Here is a 20,895-nt window from a genome sequence, read left to right on the forward strand (position 1 = left end):
TATGTTTCTCTGTTCTTTTACTATTCCAAAAGAAAGATCCAACTCCGTCTACTTTGATACACTATAATGGCAAATTAAAGACCTTGTTTATCTCACTGGTTTATCCTCCAGATGACTTCGGCTGAAAGCCCCACGCAAACCTAATTTTAAATATAAGTGGAATTTTTGGTGAATGGGGAGCGTAAACCTGCAGTGAGTTTTTCGTTTGGGATTTTTTGAAGTTCCTCACAGCTCAGAAATCAGTTTTTTAAAAAAAATTTTATTTTCTTTATCTTAGTGTATACAGACCCATGAAGAGTCAGCGACTGAGCAGCACTGGTCCTTGGGTCTGGATTTGGTACTGAGGGAATTTGCTATTGTATCGTTCCAAAGCTGGTTTCAGAGACTGCAGTGCAACCTCATGCAACGCACACAAGATGCTGAAGGAACTCAGCAGGTCAGACAGCATCTATGGAGAGGAATATATAGTTGAAATTTCGGGTCAAGACTCTTCATCAGGACCTCTCCATCCAGCATTTTGTGTGTATTGCTCTGGATCTCCTGCAGCTGCAGAATCTCGTGTTTATGATTTGTTAGCGCCACCTTGTGGGCAGCAGGTTGTGCCTTGGCCTTATCACATCCCTGCGCTTAATTCAACTGTTTGCAGAAGCCTGGTGAAAAGGATACATATCTTCAACATGAGATTCTCTAGTTTTATCATAGTTCACCATGGGGTCAAAAATCTCAAATGTAGATCATTGTTATCACTGTTATTGGAAGATGAAATTGTTGCATAAAAATTGGTTCTCAGGCTGTCTTAATTCCCGTCCTTGTTGGTGGGGAGCTGGTACATTCTCCTCATGGCCACTTGGGTTTCCTCTGGGTGCTCCAGTTTCCTCCCACAGTGCAAAGACGTATCAGTTGATAGGTTAAACGGTCATCTTAAATTGCCCCGTGTTTAGGCTAAAGTTAAACTGGGGGTTGCTGGGTGGTGTGGCTTAAAAGACAGGAAAGGCCTCTCTGAACTAAACCTCAGTAAGTAAATAAGCATAAAGTTAAATCTCAACTGATGAGGGTTTGAGTAAATAGGTGGAGAATATATTTATAATATGGTATACCTACTTAATAAAATGTTGTTTATTTCCCTAAGTAATATAGACACCATGGTAACGTAGCAGTTAGTGTGATGCTATTACTGCTCGAGGTAACAGAGTTTGGAGCTCAATCTGGCATCCTTTGCAAGGAGAAATCTGTACATCCGCTCAGTGTAATGCACGAGATTTTCCTGGTGCTTCCCTGCAGTCCAATGACATACTGGGTATGTTAATTGGTCATAGTAAATTGTCCCATGATTGGATTCGGGTTAAATCGGGGTTGTTGGGGATTGCGGTGTGGTGGCTCGAGGGGCTGGAAGGGCCCACTCCTCACTGTAACTTTAAATAAAATAAACATTGGTGTTGAATTTTATATTGAGTTCAGTCATTTTACAATTTTCAAAAATGTTGCTTTTACTTTTACAGTATTTTTTAATTTAGAGATACAGCATGGAGCAGGCTGTTCCATCCCTACACGCAATGCTACCCAGCAATTCCCCGATTTAATCATAGCCTAATCACAGGACAATTTGCAATGACCAATTAACCTAGCAGTCTGTATGTCTTTGGACTGTGGGAGGAAATCAGAGCACCCGGAGGAATCCCATGCTGTCACGGGGAGAACGTACAAATTCCTTACAGTCAGTGGCGTGAATTGAACCAAGGTCATCTGTACTGTAAAGTGTTGTGCTAAACACGACAGCACCCCATATCTGCACGTGCTCGTAGGGTTAATAAGTTAATGCTTATTTCCTATCCCTGGAGAATTTCTGATGTGCTTTCTTGAACAGCTGCTGTGCTTATCAGGAACTACCCAATACTGTTTCCATATTGGGATGGTGTGTGCTTGGTCAATTTGCTGGTTACATTTTTGCGTTGTGCTTCCCAAATAGCAAAGTTCATAGACCAGAAGAACATATGACAAAGAAGCAGAATTAGGACATTTGGCCTACGAAATGTGCTCCACTATTGAATCCTGGCTGATTTATTTTACCTCTCAACCCTGTTCTCTTGCCTTCTCCCCATAACCTTTGATACCCTTACTAATCAAGAACTTATCAATCTCTGCTTTAAATATTTCCAATGACTTGGCCTCCACAGCCATTTTTTGGCAATGAATTCCACAGATTTAGCACTCTCTGGCTAAAGAAGTTCTTCCACTTCTGTTCTAAAGAGACGTCCTCGTATTCTGTGTCCTCTGGTCCTAGACTCTCTCACTATTGGAGACATCCTCTCCACGTCCACTCTACTTAGGCCTTTCAATTTGAGTCAGCTTCAGTGAGTAAGTACAGACCCAGAGCCATCAAATACTCCTGATGTGTGAACTCTTTCAGCCCTGGGATCATTCTTGTGAACATCCTCTGGACCCTCTCTAACACCAGCACATCCTTTCTTAGAAATGGAGCCCAAAGCTAATCACGATACTCCAAGTGCAGTCTGACCAATGCCTTATAAAGTTTCAGCATTAATTTGTAATTTGGTATCTTTTTAGTTAACTGCGAGATAAAATAACCTTACTTGTTCTTATCTGGTACTCACCTGTGCATCCTGGCTGAAGCTTCTTGAGCTAAAGCCTCAGATCTTAGACTCCTCCACTGATCTGCTCACACCATGGCTGTTTCTACAGCGTCCTCTCTGCTTAAATCTCATTCTTATTGCCCATAGAGAAACTCGCATGCAATGAAACTTGCGGTTTTTGATGTTTCCCACTCTCATAGATCTTGTTCTCACTATTCCAAAGTGAAACTCAAGTGCAAGTTTTGGAATTACTTTCAAAGACACCTTGGCCTGTTGCTGCAGTACATTTTGCAGCCACAATATCTCCCACTACTTTGCTTGCACCTCCTTCTTGTAACAAACTGTAAACTCCATTCCCTTCTCTCAATTTTTCGCTCTGTCATATATTGTGTGTTCTTATGATGCCACTTTCCACAACCCTGCCTTTGACGCACGTTTCTTATTCCTTAATCGCAATTTCCTCCACCATAGTTAATGAGGCCCTATTTTGCTCTCTTTCCCCCTCTTTACATCACATTTCCTCCAAATATACCTTTATCTATTTCAGCTCGCCGTGTATCACTCAGTCTCTGCTGGAGTTCAAACTCTTTCCATTTTATGCACTCTGCATCTTCTCCCTTTTCCACATATTAGCACTCATTTCATTTTTAACCCTTCCCAGATCTGATGGAAGGTAAATAACATGAAACATTAATTCTGTCTCACCCTTCACAATCATTGTGAGCATATGCAGTATTGTCACTGCAGGTTTAGGTCTCTGAGATGAACTAGGGCCTTTACCTTCAAGTTTGAAATTAATATTTGCAATCTCCTTGGAAGCAATCACACAATCCCCGACTTTGCTATTTCATATTCCATCGTAGGTATTTATCAATATTTAAGTTCTGATTAATTTAGTAATAAGCCATTATACTCATGATGGTATTTTCTTTACCTGTACCTTTGCAGAATTACCGCAGACAAAGGGAACGCCAGAAACTATTGACCAAAATAAACTACTGCCACCTTTTCAGAATGACTTCATCCCAGAAGAAATTCTGTTGTCATTGACCACTGTGCCAAATTCATCCTGTCGAGATGAGTCCCCGAAAGATCTTAAGGTAGGGACTTAAAATCGCTTCAGATCCGCAAGTGTTTACAACCAATTTGTAAGTAATTTATGCTGTCCCTATCCAGTTAAAGGAGGAAACAAAGCAAGCTTCATATTGAACAAAGCTATGGACTTGCAGCACCCTTCAAATGTTGGGCTGTCTCAAGATGTTATACAACTAAGGCAGGATTTTGCGAATGCAATGACACTTGTGGTTAAAGAAACAGCAGCCAGTTTGCACAAAGCAGAATGTAACAAACAGCAGTGCAATAATGATAAAATATTCTGTTTTGGATGATGTTGGTTTGAATAAACATTGGTGTAGGAAAAACATGCCATCTCTTCAAAATAAGTAACTGGATCTTGAGAGAGACAGCGAATTGCTTCAATGCCTTATCTGAAAGACAGCCTCTTAAATAGATGAGTACTGTAAGGGTATTTCAGAATGTATATTGTATACATTACTCTGACAGTATATGTACCTATTGGACCTATTGACAGTATAACACTGAAGTATCAGTATGAATTATGTATTCATATAACTGTATGTTGTGCAGTACCTGTCCTTTCACTTCTCTTCCCACAATCCAGGGACCAAAACAATTTTTCCAAGAGAAGCAGTGAGTCACTTGTTCTTCATCTAGTCTAGGGTATGATACTTTTGTTCAGAATGTTGCCTTCTCTACAGTGAAGAAACTTAAATTTGTGTATCATTTGCACTCAGTATAAAAGTGTGACACTAAGCTTCTGATTGCTTGCTCCTTTAATTCACTGTCACACTCATACTCTGACTTTTCTGTCCGTGGTCATGTGCGCTGTTTCAATGAGGCCCAATGTAAGCTGGCAAATCAATACTTCATCTAACATCCGGGCAAATTACAGTATGCAAGACTCAATATTCAATTCCCCAACTTTGGATAACATGCTGGTAAATTCCTGCCTGCCATTCAGGTTTTTTATTTGTTTAATCCAAGACTAACTTGATTCTCTCTCAGTTCTGGACTTGCACAGTATCTGTTCCCCTTTCTCTAGGTGTTGTCTGGGTTTTTCCAGAATTTTATGTTTTTATTTCAGATTTACATCACATGTAGTTGTTTTGATTTACACACAAATTAGGGAAATACTTGACAGGTATGCATCATTGCAGAGCGAACAAAGGTCACTCATTGATGACGTGCTTATCTGCCTAAGTAGCAATTAGCAATGGGAATTTTGGCTGACGGATTAAAGTCCTGCTGATCTAAGATTTTAGATCTGTTGGGTCTGAGATTCATAACATCAAAGTATGGAAGCAAGCCTTTCAGCCCAACTCATCTGTTCTGACTAAGATGCTTAGCTAAACTAATCCCATTGGCTCATATCTCTCTACACCTGTGCTATCTAATTTTTCAAAATGTTGTAACTGCACCTGCCTCAACAACTTACTCTGGAAGCTCCTCCCGCTCTCTGTGTGGAAAAACCTACCTCACAGATCTCCTTTAAATCTTAAACATAAGAGATTCTGCAGATGCTGGATATCCAGAGTAACAGATACAAAATGCTGGAGGAATTCAGCAGGTCAGGCAGCATCTTTGGAAAGGAATAAACAGTTGACATTTCAGCCCAAGACCCTTCATCAGGTCCCAGTTCATTGGATCTCTCTAGTTTTAGACTTCCCTACCATAGGCAAAAGACTGTGACCAGCTGCTGTATTTATCTAGATAAAGCCATCTCACAATCTCCTTTACTCCAGGGAAAACTGTCCCAACCTATCAAATCTCTATGAATAAACTCCTCTGGGGCTTCTAGCCAGGTATAGATATCAATTATAACCAATGTTTCGATGACAAACTCTGCCACCTTCATCAACGACGAAGATGGCAGAGTTTGCCATTGAAATGTTGATTATAATCGATACCTGTATCTGTCTGGAAGCCCAAGAAGAGTTAATTTGTCATATATGCTGGGAAAGCACTAGATCCTTAATCAAATCTCTCTTTATAACTGAAGCTCTCCAGTCCAGGCAATATATGAATCTTTTTTGCATCCTCTCTAGTACTATCCCATTTTTCCTGTAGTGTAGCAATCACATTCAGCTCTCCAATGACCAATGTTTTGTACGATGGTAATGTGACATCCCAACTCTTACACTCAGTGCCATGGATGTTGAAGACAATTATGCCCCATGCCTTCTTCACCATCCTGTCTAACTGTGTTGACACTTTCAGGGGACAATATACAGTACATGTACCCTGAGGTCTGGAAGTTCAACAGCATCCCTCAGGGCTCTTCCATTCATTGTTTGTGTGACCTGCCCCGATTCAACTACCAAAAGGTATCACTTCACATTTGTCTGAGTTAAATTTCGTCTGCCATTTCTTTAATCATTTTCCAATTGATCAAAATCCCTTTGCAACCTTAGGTAACCTTCACAGTCCTCTATACCTCCAGCTTTGGGGTCACCTGTAAACCTAGTAATCATACCATCTGCATTTTTATCCATATAATTAATCAGTATGACAAACAACAGGGGGCCTAGCACTGATCCCGGCAGCATACTATTAGTCACAGGTCTCCAATATGAAAAACAACCGTTCACTACTACAACACACAAAAGTTCGTGTGCTCTGTAGAATTCCAGCATCTTCAGGTCTTGTGTCTACTTCACTACCACTTTCTGTTTCCTAGACAAGGACACCATGATGAGTCTCATCATGAGTCTCACGTGTTGCAACTTTCCAGACTAGCCGACTACATGTGACCTTGTCAAAGGCCTTGCCCTTGTGAATGCTTTTCATTGCCACTTCAAAATACTTGGTTGAATTTGTGAGGCAAGATTTCCCCTGCACAAAGTCATCCTATCTCTAATCATTCTTTGCCTTCTCAGAATAAAAAGCAAGGAATACAGGGTTAGGGAATCCTGTTTTTGAGAGATATTGAGGCTGAGAAAAAGAAGTGCAGGGTAGGTATAGCCAGGAAAGAGCAAATGAGATACTTGAGGAGTGTAAGAAATGAAAGAGAACACTTAAGAAAGAAATGAGGAGGGCTTAAAGAATGGATGTGGTTGCCCGAGCAGACAAAGTGAAAGAGAATTACAAGGTTTTCTACAGATATATTAAGAAATAAAGGATAGAAAGGGACAAAATTAGTCTTGTGGAAGATCAGATTGGTTACTTATGCATAGAGACAAAAGAGATGGGGAAGATTTTAATATGAATTTTTTGCATCCATATTTACTCAGGAGATGGACACAGAGTCTATAGAAGTGAGGCAAAACAGCAATGAGTCATGGTCTGTAGTCTGATTACAGAGGAGGAATTGTTTGACGTCTTGAGGAACATTAGGGTGGATAAATCCCCAGGGCCTGACAAGGTGTTCCCTTGGACCTTGTGGCAGGCCAGTTCAGAAATTGCAGTCATGGGTGAGATGCCAGAAGATTGGAGGATAGCTAATGTTGTTTCTGTTATTTAAGAAAGGTTCTAAAAATAAACCAGGAATTTATAGGCCAGTGAGCCTGACATCAGAAATGGGTATGTTATTGGAAGGCATTCTACGCAACTGGATATATAAGTACGGTGGATTTTGGTCAATTGGGCCATTGGTTAATCAGGGGCAGCTGCTTATTTGGGACACAATGCTGCTTAATTGGGACAAGAGGCTATTCCCTAACAGTTTCTAACTAGCATCAATTGCGTGCACTTGTGTGGCCGTTAAACACTATAATGTGCTTAGAGCACACAGTTTCTAAATAGTGTCAGTTGGGTATATTTATTTTCAAAAATCAGTGATAATTGGTGAGAAATAAGCAATAAAACAATTCAGAACTGTTTTTCTCACTGCGGTTTCAAGCATTCAGTCTTGGAGATGCCAGAAATGGCTGGAAGTGAAAACGAAATAATATCATTACTTCAACAAATTTGGAACTATGAAGAATTTGAAGGTATTGACAATCATCTTGAATGTTACAGTGAACTGAAGACTTGAGGATGCAATTGTCAAAAGCATTGTATGAAGTCAATTATCTGCACTAAATGTCTGCATTGATTTTGTTTATTTACAGTCAATCAAAAGAACATGGCAGCGTACACGGGATGAATTCCTCTATCAATAACTATTAAGAACTAATACATTATATTATACTACTGTAGTAGTATTAGTAATGTTCTAGTTTGTTCTTTATCATTTAAATACATAAATTGTTGCTCAGTAAAATAGTAGTTTGTCTTTCTTTATACCTTTTAACTTTTTTTCATGAAACTTTGGCTTTTTGGGCCAAAATGTACTGGTTCCAATTTGTCCCAATTAAATGGAATCCCCAGCATTTGGATAGTCAGGGACTGATTTGGGATAGTCAACATAGCTTTGTGTGAGGTAGATCACATCTAGCCAATCTAGTAGATGGTTGCTTCTCTGATTGGAAGCCTTTGACTGTTGGTGTGGAGTATTGTGTGCAATTTTGATCATCTACGTACAGGAAAGATGTAAATAAAGATTGAAAGAGAAAGTTTACAAGGATATTGCTAGGATTTGAGGACCTGAGTTAAAGGGAAAGGTTGAATAGGTTAGGACTTTATTGCCTAGAACATAGAAGAATGAGGGGAGATTTGATAGAGTTATACAAAATTATGAAGTGTATAAATTGGGTAAATGCAATCAGGCTTTTTCCAGTGAGGTTGGGTGAGACTAGAACTAGAGGTCATGGGTTAAGGGTGAAAGTTGAAATGTTTAAGGGGAATATGAGAGGGAATCTCTTCACTCAGAGTGTGGAATGAGCTGCCAGTGGAAATGGTGGATGGGGGTTCAGTTTCAGCCTTTAAGAGAAAGTTGGATAGGTACGTGGATGGGAAGCGTATGGAGGGCTATGGTCTGGGTGCAGATCGATGGGTCTAGGCAGATAAATAGTTCAGCATGGACTTGATGGGCTGGAGGGCCTGCTTCTGTGCTGTAGTGTTCTATGACTCTATGATTCTATAACCCTAGGGAAAAAGAATGAAAGTATTCACCCATCTATGCCCCTTATGATTTTATACATCTCTATCGATCAGCTTTGAGTCTTGTTTCTTCACAGCCGTTCAGGAACCTATTCCCTTAGTGCTTGAGTGTTCTAAAAAATCAATGTGTTTTATTTTGCACTCAGTTTAAAGAACATTTTTCACTGTACAGCTTGACTGAGGGACAATTACACTACATTCAAAGCATTATTTTTGCCCATGAATAGATATGTTTTCCCCCAAAAGTACAACTATACGTGTTTAATTTAAAGAACAGCAAGGAATGAAATCCATATTATGATTTTATTTTGGCACATTATTTCATTATGGTAACAATGATCAACTTCCATGCAACTATCCAGATTCTCTGTTTCCACAGTCAAGTGTCCGACCGACTGATCGAGTATGGCATCATTCAAGTCGGAGATCAAAATTCAAATACTTGATCAATCAGCCCATCTCACTGGCTCGAGCAGGAAGGTACATTTAGTCATTTATTTGAGGTGGGGATGTTTAAGTGGAATACATTACCATAGAATGGGAAAACCCAGCTGCTTTGTATACAGTTTCGATTGACCTTATGGAGTTCTTTTTCCCATACAACTTGCATGGAGCTTTATTGTGCAAAAACTGAACCAACACCTTTTTATTTGACAGGTCGGAGTACAGCAGCTGCACACAATATAGTGAGTGAAGAAAGCAGATGACAGGGGGAAAAGTAGGACATGCACGTTATTCAGCTTGTTTCACAGAGCAGCTTAGGTGTCGCCCACTATCTATTTGTCTGACAAATGCTTAAAGAAATTAGCATTCTCCTTTGTCTGTTCAATCATCTGAATCCAAAAGTGTGAACCAATGAGTTGCCATGTATGGTGAAGTTACTCCTAATATGCCGATAGGTAGAATGTTTTAATATTTCAAATTCAGGGGATAATATCAGAATGATGGTTATAAATCTATAGTGCTCTGCAGACTGCAACACACACAGCCTTTGACCTTTTTGAATAGCCTCTGTACAGCATTTCTGATGATAATTGGCTAGCACTATGCTCTTGTTACACACACAGGGTTGATGGGATATTAATTTAGCTAAGTTGTATTTATCTTTTTTTTTGTGGCTAGGGTAAACTGCAGCAGCTTTCTACATTATTGTGTATATGTTGGTGTCGTAACTGAAGCATCAGCAGAGTAGAAAGACCTAGACACAGGGCTTCACCTGAGGTGGGATGATGTCAGAGTCATAGTGTGGCAAGTCCATGTTCCTGCTTAGACGTAGTGGGGAAGATAGTAAGAACTCTTTACATGAGGTAATCACATTGGTATTGAGACTGTCAGGTTTAGACCAAATCAAATAAAGCCAACAAGTTTGCTTCTTTGAAATACATTGACCTTTCGGTCTTTGTAATAATCTGCGAGATTTATAGTTCTCTTGAGGAAGTTATTTGCTGGAGTACTGCTGCAAGAGTGCTTTTCTTGGCACTTGTGCATGTAACAATAAAATCCACATTGAGCTTAGATATATTTATTTTTCTGAAGTTAACGCAGACCTTGTAACTGTCATGGTGAAATTTGATTGTAGTCCAATACTCTGATATTGAAGAGAACGGTTGTATCAGGCCTAAAAATGTTGCCACTTTGTTATCCATATTCCGCTGTTTGCCTCACTCCTGGAATTCTCCTTTTTGAGATTACCTCTAATCTCCTAATTCCCTCTGGAATTTTTAATTTTCTCTCCCTGATGTTTTCTCAGCTCATTTACTAAGTACTTTTTTTTTGTGTCCAGGATTCTCTTCCCGTCTGCTGTATTTGCCTTTGCATACAGTTATTACTCCCTCCTCTCTTACTTTATCACTTATTAAAGAAAAATATATGTTATTTTTTTGGACAAGGACCTTTAGAGCCTGTTTATTGCTACTTTTTTGTTGGTTACTTTCTTTTATTTTAATCTTTCCACATCTTAATGCAGGGATATCTCCTTTCTATATGATGCCGTATGTACCAAATGTTCCATTAATGTGATGCCAGTTGCATTGGCAGCCATGGACAAGAGTGCTGTTCGAGCTCAGTCTGGAAAACAGTCTACCACAGTGAGTAATGAAGAGATCAAAATGCTGAGTGATTTGCAAGCAATATTTATCATGTTTTGTTTCCAGCCATTATAATCGCTGGGTTCAGAATAAGCCTGTTTCAACTTTATTTCAATTTTAGGTTTTCATTTTAAATTTCTGAAATGAGAAGGAAAAATTCCAATTTAGACCTTTATTTATATCACAACAAAGAAAATGGCTGTTACAACACTGTTAGTCAAAACAGGGCCTATTCCAATCGTGACTACTTTGAAAGAGACATCAACCTTAATGACTGCTAGTCCGTGAGCCAGTAGGGTTGGTCGGTATCATCTGAGGGGAATAATGCTCATAGTGATTTTTGGCAAGGTATACATCTCTAGAGTTAGAAAATATGTGATAGCATTGCACCAGTGGTAGCTTTATTACTCCAAATAAGTAATCACTTTTTGTATATATTCCATATTAACATCAGTACAGCAGAAAACGTTACCCCACCCCCTAAAAGGTAAAAAAGCCTCATTTGGAGAGATTTCTGGAGTTTTATCAATGTCATGATATTTTCCATATTGTTGTGTCAAATCAAAACAATCTTAAGCTTTTGTCATAGCATATAGAATTACAGTACAATAATTCAAATCTGGGGTTCCACACAGCCATAACCTAGGCCCCAGTTGGTTGTAAAATGAATATATTTAATCAAAGACTACTTTCCATACTTTGTTTTCCATACTTTCATAACCTATTAATAATCATAATAATTTTCCAAGTCTTCCACGTCTTCCACATCTTCATCTGAACTTTCCACACTCGCTGAGGTGGATGCCTGGTTCTTACAGTCTGCCAGTCTACACATATCAGTACACCTGAGGCCATTTGCAACATTCCTACATCTTGGGAGTGAACATTTTTTTGGACAGTTACAGGCCAGTAGATCCAGGACGGCATCGGGTGCTGACTAGCCTTCCATCCAGTGCACTACCAACTGTTCAGCTTCCTCTTCTCTCTCCATCTTTCATCCTCTGCCAACAGGGCTTGGCACTTGTGGGTCCTTCTCCAAACATCTTCTCCATATACCAGCCTGGTAGTTGGCTCGCTGTGTATGTTTTGTTAAGCAGTCCTTGTATGGTGGGAGTTGATGACTTTTGATTTCACCTTTTTTGGCACAGAAAAGGTGATACCTGAGCTCGTTGACCTTGGTGGTTGATGCTTTTGGGGCATACAGGGGACATGTAAATGCCTCCAGTTTGTCCATCAGTTCTGGGGAGAGGTCCTGTTCCTGATCCAACTCTCAGAATGTGTCCTGAGTTTCTCTGTTGCTGGTCAGAAGTTTTAGGGCACTTGTGTTCCCTTTGCCTGCAAAAGCGCTTACAGTGTCACATCCTGTATATGGGTGCAACCCGATGAGAGCCCTATGAACCTCTATGCCAACAGTGGCAGCAACCTTCCTGATGTCTACAAGCCTTGTACGGGTTCTAGTGCCACACTTCTGGACCAATGGGGCCTCAATCTTGTCACAAATGCTAAAGACATGATAAAGACATCTGTGTCTTCTGAGCAGATCACTACAGATTGGTATCCCTCTCTTGTGGCATGGGCAGCATGGAGAAGTAGGCGGCCATCTGCTTCTTCTTGTTGACACTGAAGAGCTGACACCTCCTCACTGTCTTGAGATGTGATTCTGTAACATTCGTCATTCACAGTTGCATACAGAATCTTCTCCTGTAGCTTTGCTCTGTACTCCGCCTTCCTCCATTCATGGACTATGAAGCTAATGAGACAATTTTTGTTACTGACTTTGGGGGCTTTGGTCAGGAAACTCCTCCACTGCATCACCATCTGTGTGCCTGTGATACCTAGCAACTCATGACCAGTCTCTTCACCCCATAGAGATCTTTCACTATTCTTGATAGAGTTCTCCTTGTATGTATCGAACACAACATCTGTTCTGCTACTCTAACTGCCTTCCGTCAGAGCCATACCCAGAATTGTTGTGGCAACATCTCTGAAAGTAACTTGATCGCCTTTCACTCTTTGGACCAAGTTCATTCCATCAACCACTGTAGCAGAGTTTCCTGGGAGTTGCTCTTCTACTGCTACATTTTCCTGCAAGGTTGTGGCTAAAGTAGCTTTATTTGTCTTTCTCAGCAATCCCTCTGGTGTGGACAGGGCCCAGGGCAATGGTCCAAGGGGATGAGAAAGGATATCCTCCATATGTAGACTGCGCCCTTGTGCCATCACTATGTTTCACTTCTCTCTTCTTATACATATCACTGAATGTTTTCAACTTGTTGGTTTTCATTGGGCCATGGAATTTCTTTGCTGGTGGGTCTTCCTCTAGTCTCTTATCCTTGAAGGTTGCACAGCATTGCTCACCAATCTCATATGCCTTCATCAGGTCAGAGGCAATGTCCTTGGGGGCTGCCTTTGTTGTAGAGATGCTAATGAGGTCCTGCTTCTCTGCAAATGGGTTGATCAATTCACGTATGAGGCTAACCTCTGCTGAAACTGCTTCCTCATCCTTCTGGATTCTTGGCCGCTGTAGCTCTGCATGACAAAGCTCTGATTTGTTGCCTTGCACCATCTCCCCTAACTGTCCCAGGAATGCACTGTGGTGCTCAGCTGTTATGTAGTAACACTTGATAGCTCCAGCATTCAGGCTGAACCAAGATGTGCTTCCAGGAGTCTGTGTGTCTTTGTTCACTGTGGGTTCAATAGCCTGGTCCACAGAGATCTGCCCAAAGGGGTTGTTACTTGACAGCTGCACTGAGAATTGGCCTGTCTTGAAGGCCTCATACACAGAAGGATTCTTCTCTGGGAGGTTCATCATCTGAGCAAAGTAAGGGGACAGGTACCTGGCATAATTCATCTTATCATAGGAAAAGCACCATGGGATCATGGTTCTTATAGCATGGAGGTGCAACTCCCGGCCCCCTCACGAGAGGCGCGCAGAAGCCCGAGTACTATGTTCTCTATCATGTCAATGTATGATATCCAGAATGCGGATAGCTCTCCATTGTTGTGATGGAGGTGTTCCAGAAAGTCTATCCACAGGGTTATCAGCTCAGCTAAGAGTGGACTTTGTAGCAGATTGTTCAACTTAATTTGGTTCAAGTCATTGGCCATGTCGTTCACATGGTCTAAGAATGATTTGATCATCCCACTCCTTTCTGGAACGTTGTCCTCAACCACGGAGTGAACTCTGCCCATGTGAGTCTCATCAGTGCTTCATAGATGTACTTGTGGACCCTGGCAGCACGACTGTAGTGTTTACCATCAAGGACTTCATTGATGGACCCCTCCACGACAATTCCAGCCTCTATGCATACGTCCTTTAGACCAGCATCCTGAAATCACTTTCCTAGGATGGCTAAGGCATTACATGTGGTATGGAATGTCCCCATCCTGAGAAGAATGTTGGAGAAGCGCTCTTTGTGCTTTCAGGCAATTTCAGTGGCTTTTGCATAGAGTGCTTGACCCATGACTGCCACAATTGTTTCTAGATGAAGTTCCTTCCTGATTAGCTCTGATTGGTTCAGGATTTCAGACACTGTGGTCAACTCTGTGGCTGGTAAATTGATGGTTGGCAGATACCCAACAATATCTTGTGGGGTTGGTTCTTGGTCCCTGGTGTTGATATTAAAACCAGTCCAGCTTGGGATTGTCTAATTCTCTGGATCTGTTTGCCTTGCAAGTGTCCACACCAGGTTCTTCTTGCAGGCAAGAAAGCTACCACCGCTGCAATGCTATCACAATTTTTCTAGCACTAGGGGTGTATACCTTGCCAAAAATCACTATAAGAATTATTCCCCCCAGATGGTACCGGTGGCCCAAATTTGGGGTCCTGGCTCACAGACTATGCTTTAAGGAAAGGTTTACTGAACTGTTTACAGCATTTTGGAATCATGAGAACCACATCATCCTATTTTGATTTTAAATGAGATGTGCTTTGATACTGGATAATATTTCATATAGAATGTAGAACATAAAATATTACAGCACTAGACAGACCATTTGTCCAACAATGTTGTGCTACTCTTGATATCAATTTATCCTAAATGTCCTCTTTTAGAGTATCATCGATTTCCTTCCATCCCTTTATATTCTTGTATCTATCAAAAAGCCCTTAAACTTCACCAAAATGGCTGCTTCACATCTGCCCCTGGTAAACTATTAGAGGCACCTATTACATCACTGCACAAAGAAATCTTGTCCTTTACATTGCCTTTAAACATACGCCATCTAACCTTAAAAACATGTCTTCTGGTGTTTGAAATTTCTGCCATGGGGAAAAGATTCTGACCGTCTACCTGACCTATGCCACTCATAATTAAAAAAAAAACTTTATCAGGTCTCTCCTCAGTCTTCAATGCTCTAGGGAGAATGGCCTAAGTTTGCCTAGCCATTCCTTATAGCTCATACCCTCTAATCCAGGCAGCATCCCAAGTCCAGTTCTCAACTCCAATTCCCAAGTCTCCATGTCTTTCTCCACAGTAAAAACAGGAGAAATATTCATTGAGTAACTTGCCTGTCTCCTGTAGCTCCACACATGAATGTCCACTTTGGTCACTGAGGGGCCCTACTCACTTCTCTCTCTTTCTTTCTCTCTCTCTATTTCTCTCTCGCTCTATTTCTCATTCTATTTCTTTCTCTCTCTCTCTCTCTCTTTCTCTCTCTCTATTTCTTTTCCCTCCAATATTGCATAAAATCTCGTTGGATTTTCCCTCATCTTCTCTGTGTGAGCTATCACGTCCTCTTTTTGCCCTCCAGATACTTTATCTTCATTGCTAAGACTTTGTGCCGTAATCTTTAATATGGCATCTTATCACACGCCTTTTAGAAATCCAGCTGTACCATTTCTGCTGATCCCCTTCATCAACTGTTAGTTATGTCTTAAAAGAATTGAATAAATTTGTCAGATATGATTCCCTTTCATGTTGACTTTGCTTGATTTTGTACAAAGAGTTTTTGAATGTTCTGCTGCTGGTTTCTTAATGCTAGATTCGGACATTTTCTCAGTAGTGATTTCTCAGGCTAATTGGCTCATAGTTTCCAGCTTTTATCTCCCCCCCGCCCCCCCGGCACTTTTCAATAGTAGCATTACATTTGCTGTTTTCCAATCTGCTGAAAACTTGTGGTTTCAGCATTTCCTAGAGTAATGTTATGCATTAAAGATGCAGTGAGAGACTTGAGGTTTACCCAACGTCAAAAGTCAAAGGTGAGTTTATTGTCACATGTATGAACACAAGCACATAGCAAGTAATAAGCAGCATTCACAGGGAAAACACAAATGGAGCATAAATTGCATACTTTTGTTGGAAGAAGAAACACGATAAGTACAAGAAAGACAAAGTGCACTTTAGTGCAAAGTGATCTGGTGTATGGTGAAGAATTCAGCTGAGAGAGGCCAATTCACTGAAATCATTCAGAGATCACTCACCCATGGTTCACCCAATGCTAAATAATTACTTGAGATTAATGTTGAGTCTTTTCAAGCCTGTTCTCCTTGAGGTACCTGCTTGTGATGTTTATATTTAGGGACTGAACTGATTTTTTTTGACACTGAGTACTTCTCCCCACTCTGCAGAAACAGGGGGATCTACCTGAGAGTTTGATACCAGATGAGTACCATATTGTGAAGAACAAGGGTGTTCTGGGATTGGAGTATTATGAGGAGTGAGTAATCCTCTAAATTATAAAATCTTTGTCTAAAGTTGCTTTTTTTTCTCCAAAGTGAAAGCTTTCTCCTTTGTGTTTTGTGATTATGTTAGACAGCTTGTCACTACATATGAAACTATGCTAACAAGTCTCTTTCCTGATTTCCCAATAAATCCACTACGTGGTCCTTCAAAATTACAGAGTTATGTTTGATAGGGCTTTTTGCATAACTTCGTAGTGCAGCGCATTGAAGTTTTAATTTCAGGCTCAAGTTTAATTCTCATTCAACCATACAGGAATACCCATGAATGCAGCCAAATGAAACAGTGTTACTCTGGGGTAAAGGAGCAAAACGCAGCACAAGGCATATATAGCACATGTAAGATATCAGTACAATACAGTCTCACACAAAACAATATAGTCTGAGTCAGTGAATGTTGCTGCATTTGCAGTCGAATACAATACAGCTTGTCTTCTGTTGAGTGAACACTAGGGGGCAGCATCAACTCCAGCATGGACGCTAAGCCACAGCGCCTCTGGTGGAGCGCTTGAATCTGATGCCTCCCCCCAGGCAGCCTCAACCAGGCGACAACACAGCATGAGGGCTAGTCTTCATTACACCCGAGGCCACGTAGCTCCCCAACTGTCCACCCCTGCAGTTCGCCAATAATCCAACGAACTGGACTTGCAGCATTCCACACCACCAATGTCTGACAGAGTCTTGTGATCACAAGAAAAATGACTAAGATGATCACTCGCTGTTAGTCTGCACACCTCCTTCATGCACTAACTCTGACTGTCCGACGCAGACAGCAGCATGATCCTCATCATGTCCAGCTCCTTCAGTTTCTCCGCCAATTATGCAGTAGATCTGCAGTACTTTAAGTTCTTACTATCCAGCAGGGTCTTGTGATCATAAAAGATGGCTTTAAAAAAGACAATAACACCTTTGGTTGACCAAGTAGAAGCCACCATCTTACTGGAATTTATTATGTAATTAGGTTAGTATGAACTAAAGCTGAACAGAAGTTTTTGGGGAGTCTGACCCAATCCACAAAACAGTAGTTCTGATTCTCTAACCTATTTTCCATTTTCCTTACTTCAAGGAATGGGAAATCATTTATTCACTTTTATTTTGCATAATTTTAACTCCAAAGGATCCACCAGAATATTTACTGATTCGTAGTTAATCTTTCTTGTAGTAAATATACCACTCTACTGGAAGACGACGAGAAGAAACTGAGAGTATTTCCCTCCATGTAAGTAGTTGTACTCACTAACTCCTTGATTAAATCAGTTTAATTAATGATGCCTTTTTAGGTCTTTTTATGTTTTGTAACTCCAAAGCATTAAACTATTGCAAGAAAAAGACAGGAGCCCAGGAGAACATGTCTTAGTTCGGTTTTCCTTTCAGAGAGGGGAGCACGTATGACGTGGTAGCGTGATGATGTATGCAATTCCCTTATTTTTACATATAGCCATAATGAATTATTGAAATGAACAAGAATGCTTAATTAAACAATATATTTACAACATTATTCAAATACTAATGAAATATTAAATGCACAGCACTCCTCCCTGCTTAGCTATAAACTCTAACTCAATATAAAATACATCTCAACTATAATGACAGTACATTATATAATACAACTACTATAGAAACATCCACAGCATATAAATTTTGAATTGTCCCATTCAGGCCTAAGGATTTAATCGCTGTGGAGGACTTGTGGGGAAATGCCTTTCCTGGCAAGAGGGATCACTCTACTTGGCAGGTGAGACATGGCTATGAAACAGTCTTAGGTTCTGGGGCTGCCTCTTTGGTGGTTGTAGGAGTTGACTCTGGGACTGCAGAAAGTGGTTCTGATAGCTTCAGCCATGTTTCTTATCTTAAAATTGACCCTGCTGTCTTCAAATAATCGATGTGTCACTTCCAGATGATATTAAATGCAATCTCCACTCTGTAGAAGAGTGGTCTAGTTCTGTCCTTAATCTTTCCAAGTACCCTGTTTTGATCACCTCTGTAATATCTTGCGTGTCCAGGAGTGAAACATTGAACCTCCTTGTTTGAGCAGCCTTCAATTTGTTTCAGCCGTTTGTCCTGCATACTACTCCTGGGTTTGCGGAGATGCAAGCATGGATGCAAGGGACAGCATAGTTAGTGATTTGTTGTTTGTGGTGTGTGCAAGGAGGGATTTGGTGAGCTTGTGATTCAGTGTACTGTGTTCTGCTGACATAGCTTGCAGTGCATTCTTAACACTCTGGACAAACCTTTCTGCCAAGCTAATTGTAGCTGGGTGGTGCAGTGCAGATGAAATATGTCTTATTCCATTCATTTTCAGGAATGATTGAAACTGTTCTGCAGCAAACTGTGATCCATCGTCACTGACTACGTGTTCTGGAACACCAATCCTTGAGAAGCTGCTTCTCAATGTATCAACAGTGTGCGAGGCTATAGTGGAGGTGAGAGGGAACACTTCTGGCCACTTTGTAGCTGCGTCCACTACTACTAAGAAAAATTGCATCCACTGCCGGATGTAGAGTCCATATGAATCATCTACCAGGGCAATGCAGGTCACTCCCAGGATGGAGGGGCACTACTATTTGGCATCCCAAACAACGCATGGCCAGCTGCTTGATCTGCTGATCTATCACAGGCCACCAAAAAACCTTCAGCCAACGCTTTCATTTTGATCATGCCTAGATGACTGGAAAGTAGCTGCTCCATCACTTTAGCTCTCAGATTAGATGGCACAACAACTTTGAATCCCCACATAAGGCAACTTCTGTCAAGGGCAAGTTCATCCTGGTGCTGGTAAAAATGAGGGAGCTGGGATTTCGGCTGCACATTCCAGCCATTTTGAGTGGCCACATAGACCTGAGACAGTGTGGAGGCTTTTCTGGTTTCCCTTTGGATCATCTCTGCGTAATAGGAAGACTTTCAATTTGCATTGGGGACAATGTGTGGAGAGGAGTGCCCTCCTTTGTTACATTTTCTGCAACTTTCTCCTTTAAACCTGCTTTGGTCTGGTGTATGTGAGCCTCTGTCACAATGGTAACTCAATTTGTTCAGCCAGGCTGGTTTCTGTTTTGTCATTGCAATTTTGTTCAAGCTGACCTTCATTCTGCAACATAATTGTGTTTCTGTCTTCTGTTTCCATTAATACAGGTAAATCAACTGCACTTTTAAATATATGTTGTGCTTCAGTTAGGAGCCATTTTTGAATGCTTTCTTGTAAGTTTCCACAAGCAAAATGATCTCTCAGTGCATCATTAAACCCATTATCAACTGACAATGCTCAGGCAATCTCTTCAGTTCAGCTACATACACTGAAGTGGAGTCCCCTTCCTTCTGATTCTGTGTATGAGACCTAAAGTGTTCTGCAATCAACAATGGCTTCAGTTCTAAATGTTTCTGCAATACTTTTACAATATCAACAAAGCTCGTTTCAACTGGTTTGGTTGGAGCAGTTAAACTTCTGAACAAACTGTATACCTTTAATCCAATGCACTCAGCAAAATTGGCACTCACTTCTCATCAGCTATTCCAAATGATTTAAAATACTTCTCAATTTACTCGGTATAGTATATCCAGTGATCTGTTGAGTAATCAAACATGTCAATCTTTCTGATATAGCCATTGCTGCTCTTTTTAAAAAGGAGATTATTATCACCTAGTATTCACTGTTTATGAACCTGTGAATTCTTCAATTTTCTGCGTTTGTAAAAACTTGAATGTCTTTCCTTTTGCAAAGAAAATGTGCTGCACTTTTCTTTTAACCTGACCGTTTCTTGCTGCTCTGCAACAGGTAGGTAGTCATCTCGGGTTCATTTAAAACTTCCTCATCTTCACTGTTCTGTTTCATAAGTCCAAAGCATTAAACTAATCGCAAGAGAAAGATGGGAGCCCAGGAGAACATGTTTTAGTTCGTTTTTACTTTAAGTGAGGTGCGCACATATAGCGTGGTGGTTATGAAGTATGCAATTCACTTATTGTTACATATAACCTGTAATAAATTATTTAAATGAACAAGAATGCTTAATCAAATATATATTTAAAATATTACTCAAATGCTATTGAAATATTAAATACACAATCATCTTCAGCTTGTTTTTAAAAAGTCCCTGTATTTTACTGAATTTGCAAAGACAGTGCCATTATTGACACAGCCATTTTTGATGACAGCAGCATTATCAAGTATCTTTAACCAGGCTGCTGTTATGGTATATGAGCCAATGATTTCTTGTAATGATTTCTGGAAGGTTATTTGTAAGTGGAGAACATAAGAAACACAATTCTGTCATCTGCTGTTCGCACATGCATACACTTTAGCAGTATTTACTTTGAGACCTGTTCTTTTGCTCAGGATTAATGAATAGTCTGCACACAGTTCAAAGTAAATTTATTATCAAAATACATATATGTCTCCATACACTACAGGAAGATTCATTTTCTTGCAGATATTCACAGTAGAATAAAGAAATACAGTAGAATCAAATGAGAAACTATACATGAAGAC

At 40.4% G+C, this 20,895-nt stretch overlaps 1 protein-coding gene across 9 annotated transcripts in view; it reads left to right on the plus strand.

The window, feature by feature from the left end:
• The window catches only part of axdnd1 (axonemal dynein light chain domain containing 1), a 164,437-nt gene that overhangs the window by 20,111 nt on the left and 123,431 nt on the right, over window positions 1-20,895 (plus strand). For 7 of the 9 annotated variants that reach the window (XR_011888046.1, XR_011888045.1, XM_072274022.1 and 4 more), the window contains 5 exons: window positions 3,540-3,691; window positions 9,031-9,131; window positions 10,618-10,738; window positions 16,305-16,393; window positions 17,578-17,634. Coding sequence is in view for 7 of the 9 variants with exons in the window: in XM_072274022.1 (XP_072130123.1) it covers window positions 3,540-3,691; window positions 9,031-9,131; window positions 10,618-10,738; window positions 16,305-16,393; window positions 17,578-17,634 (520 nt within the window). In the remaining 2 variants the exon portion in view is untranslated. Of the gene's footprint in view, window positions 1-3,539; window positions 3,692-9,030; window positions 9,132-10,617; window positions 10,739-16,304; window positions 16,394-17,577; window positions 17,635-18,074; window positions 18,151-20,895 lie in introns of those variants that run through there. The other 2 variants (XM_072274023.1, XM_072274026.1) reach the window with 2 other exon arrangements.

The sequence above is a fragment of the Mobula birostris genome, chromosome 12 (assembly GCF_030028105.1).
Source record: "Mobula birostris isolate sMobBir1 chromosome 12, sMobBir1.hap1, whole genome shotgun sequence".
Lineage (NCBI taxonomy): Eukaryota > Metazoa > Chordata > Chondrichthyes > Myliobatiformes > Myliobatidae > Mobula > Mobula birostris.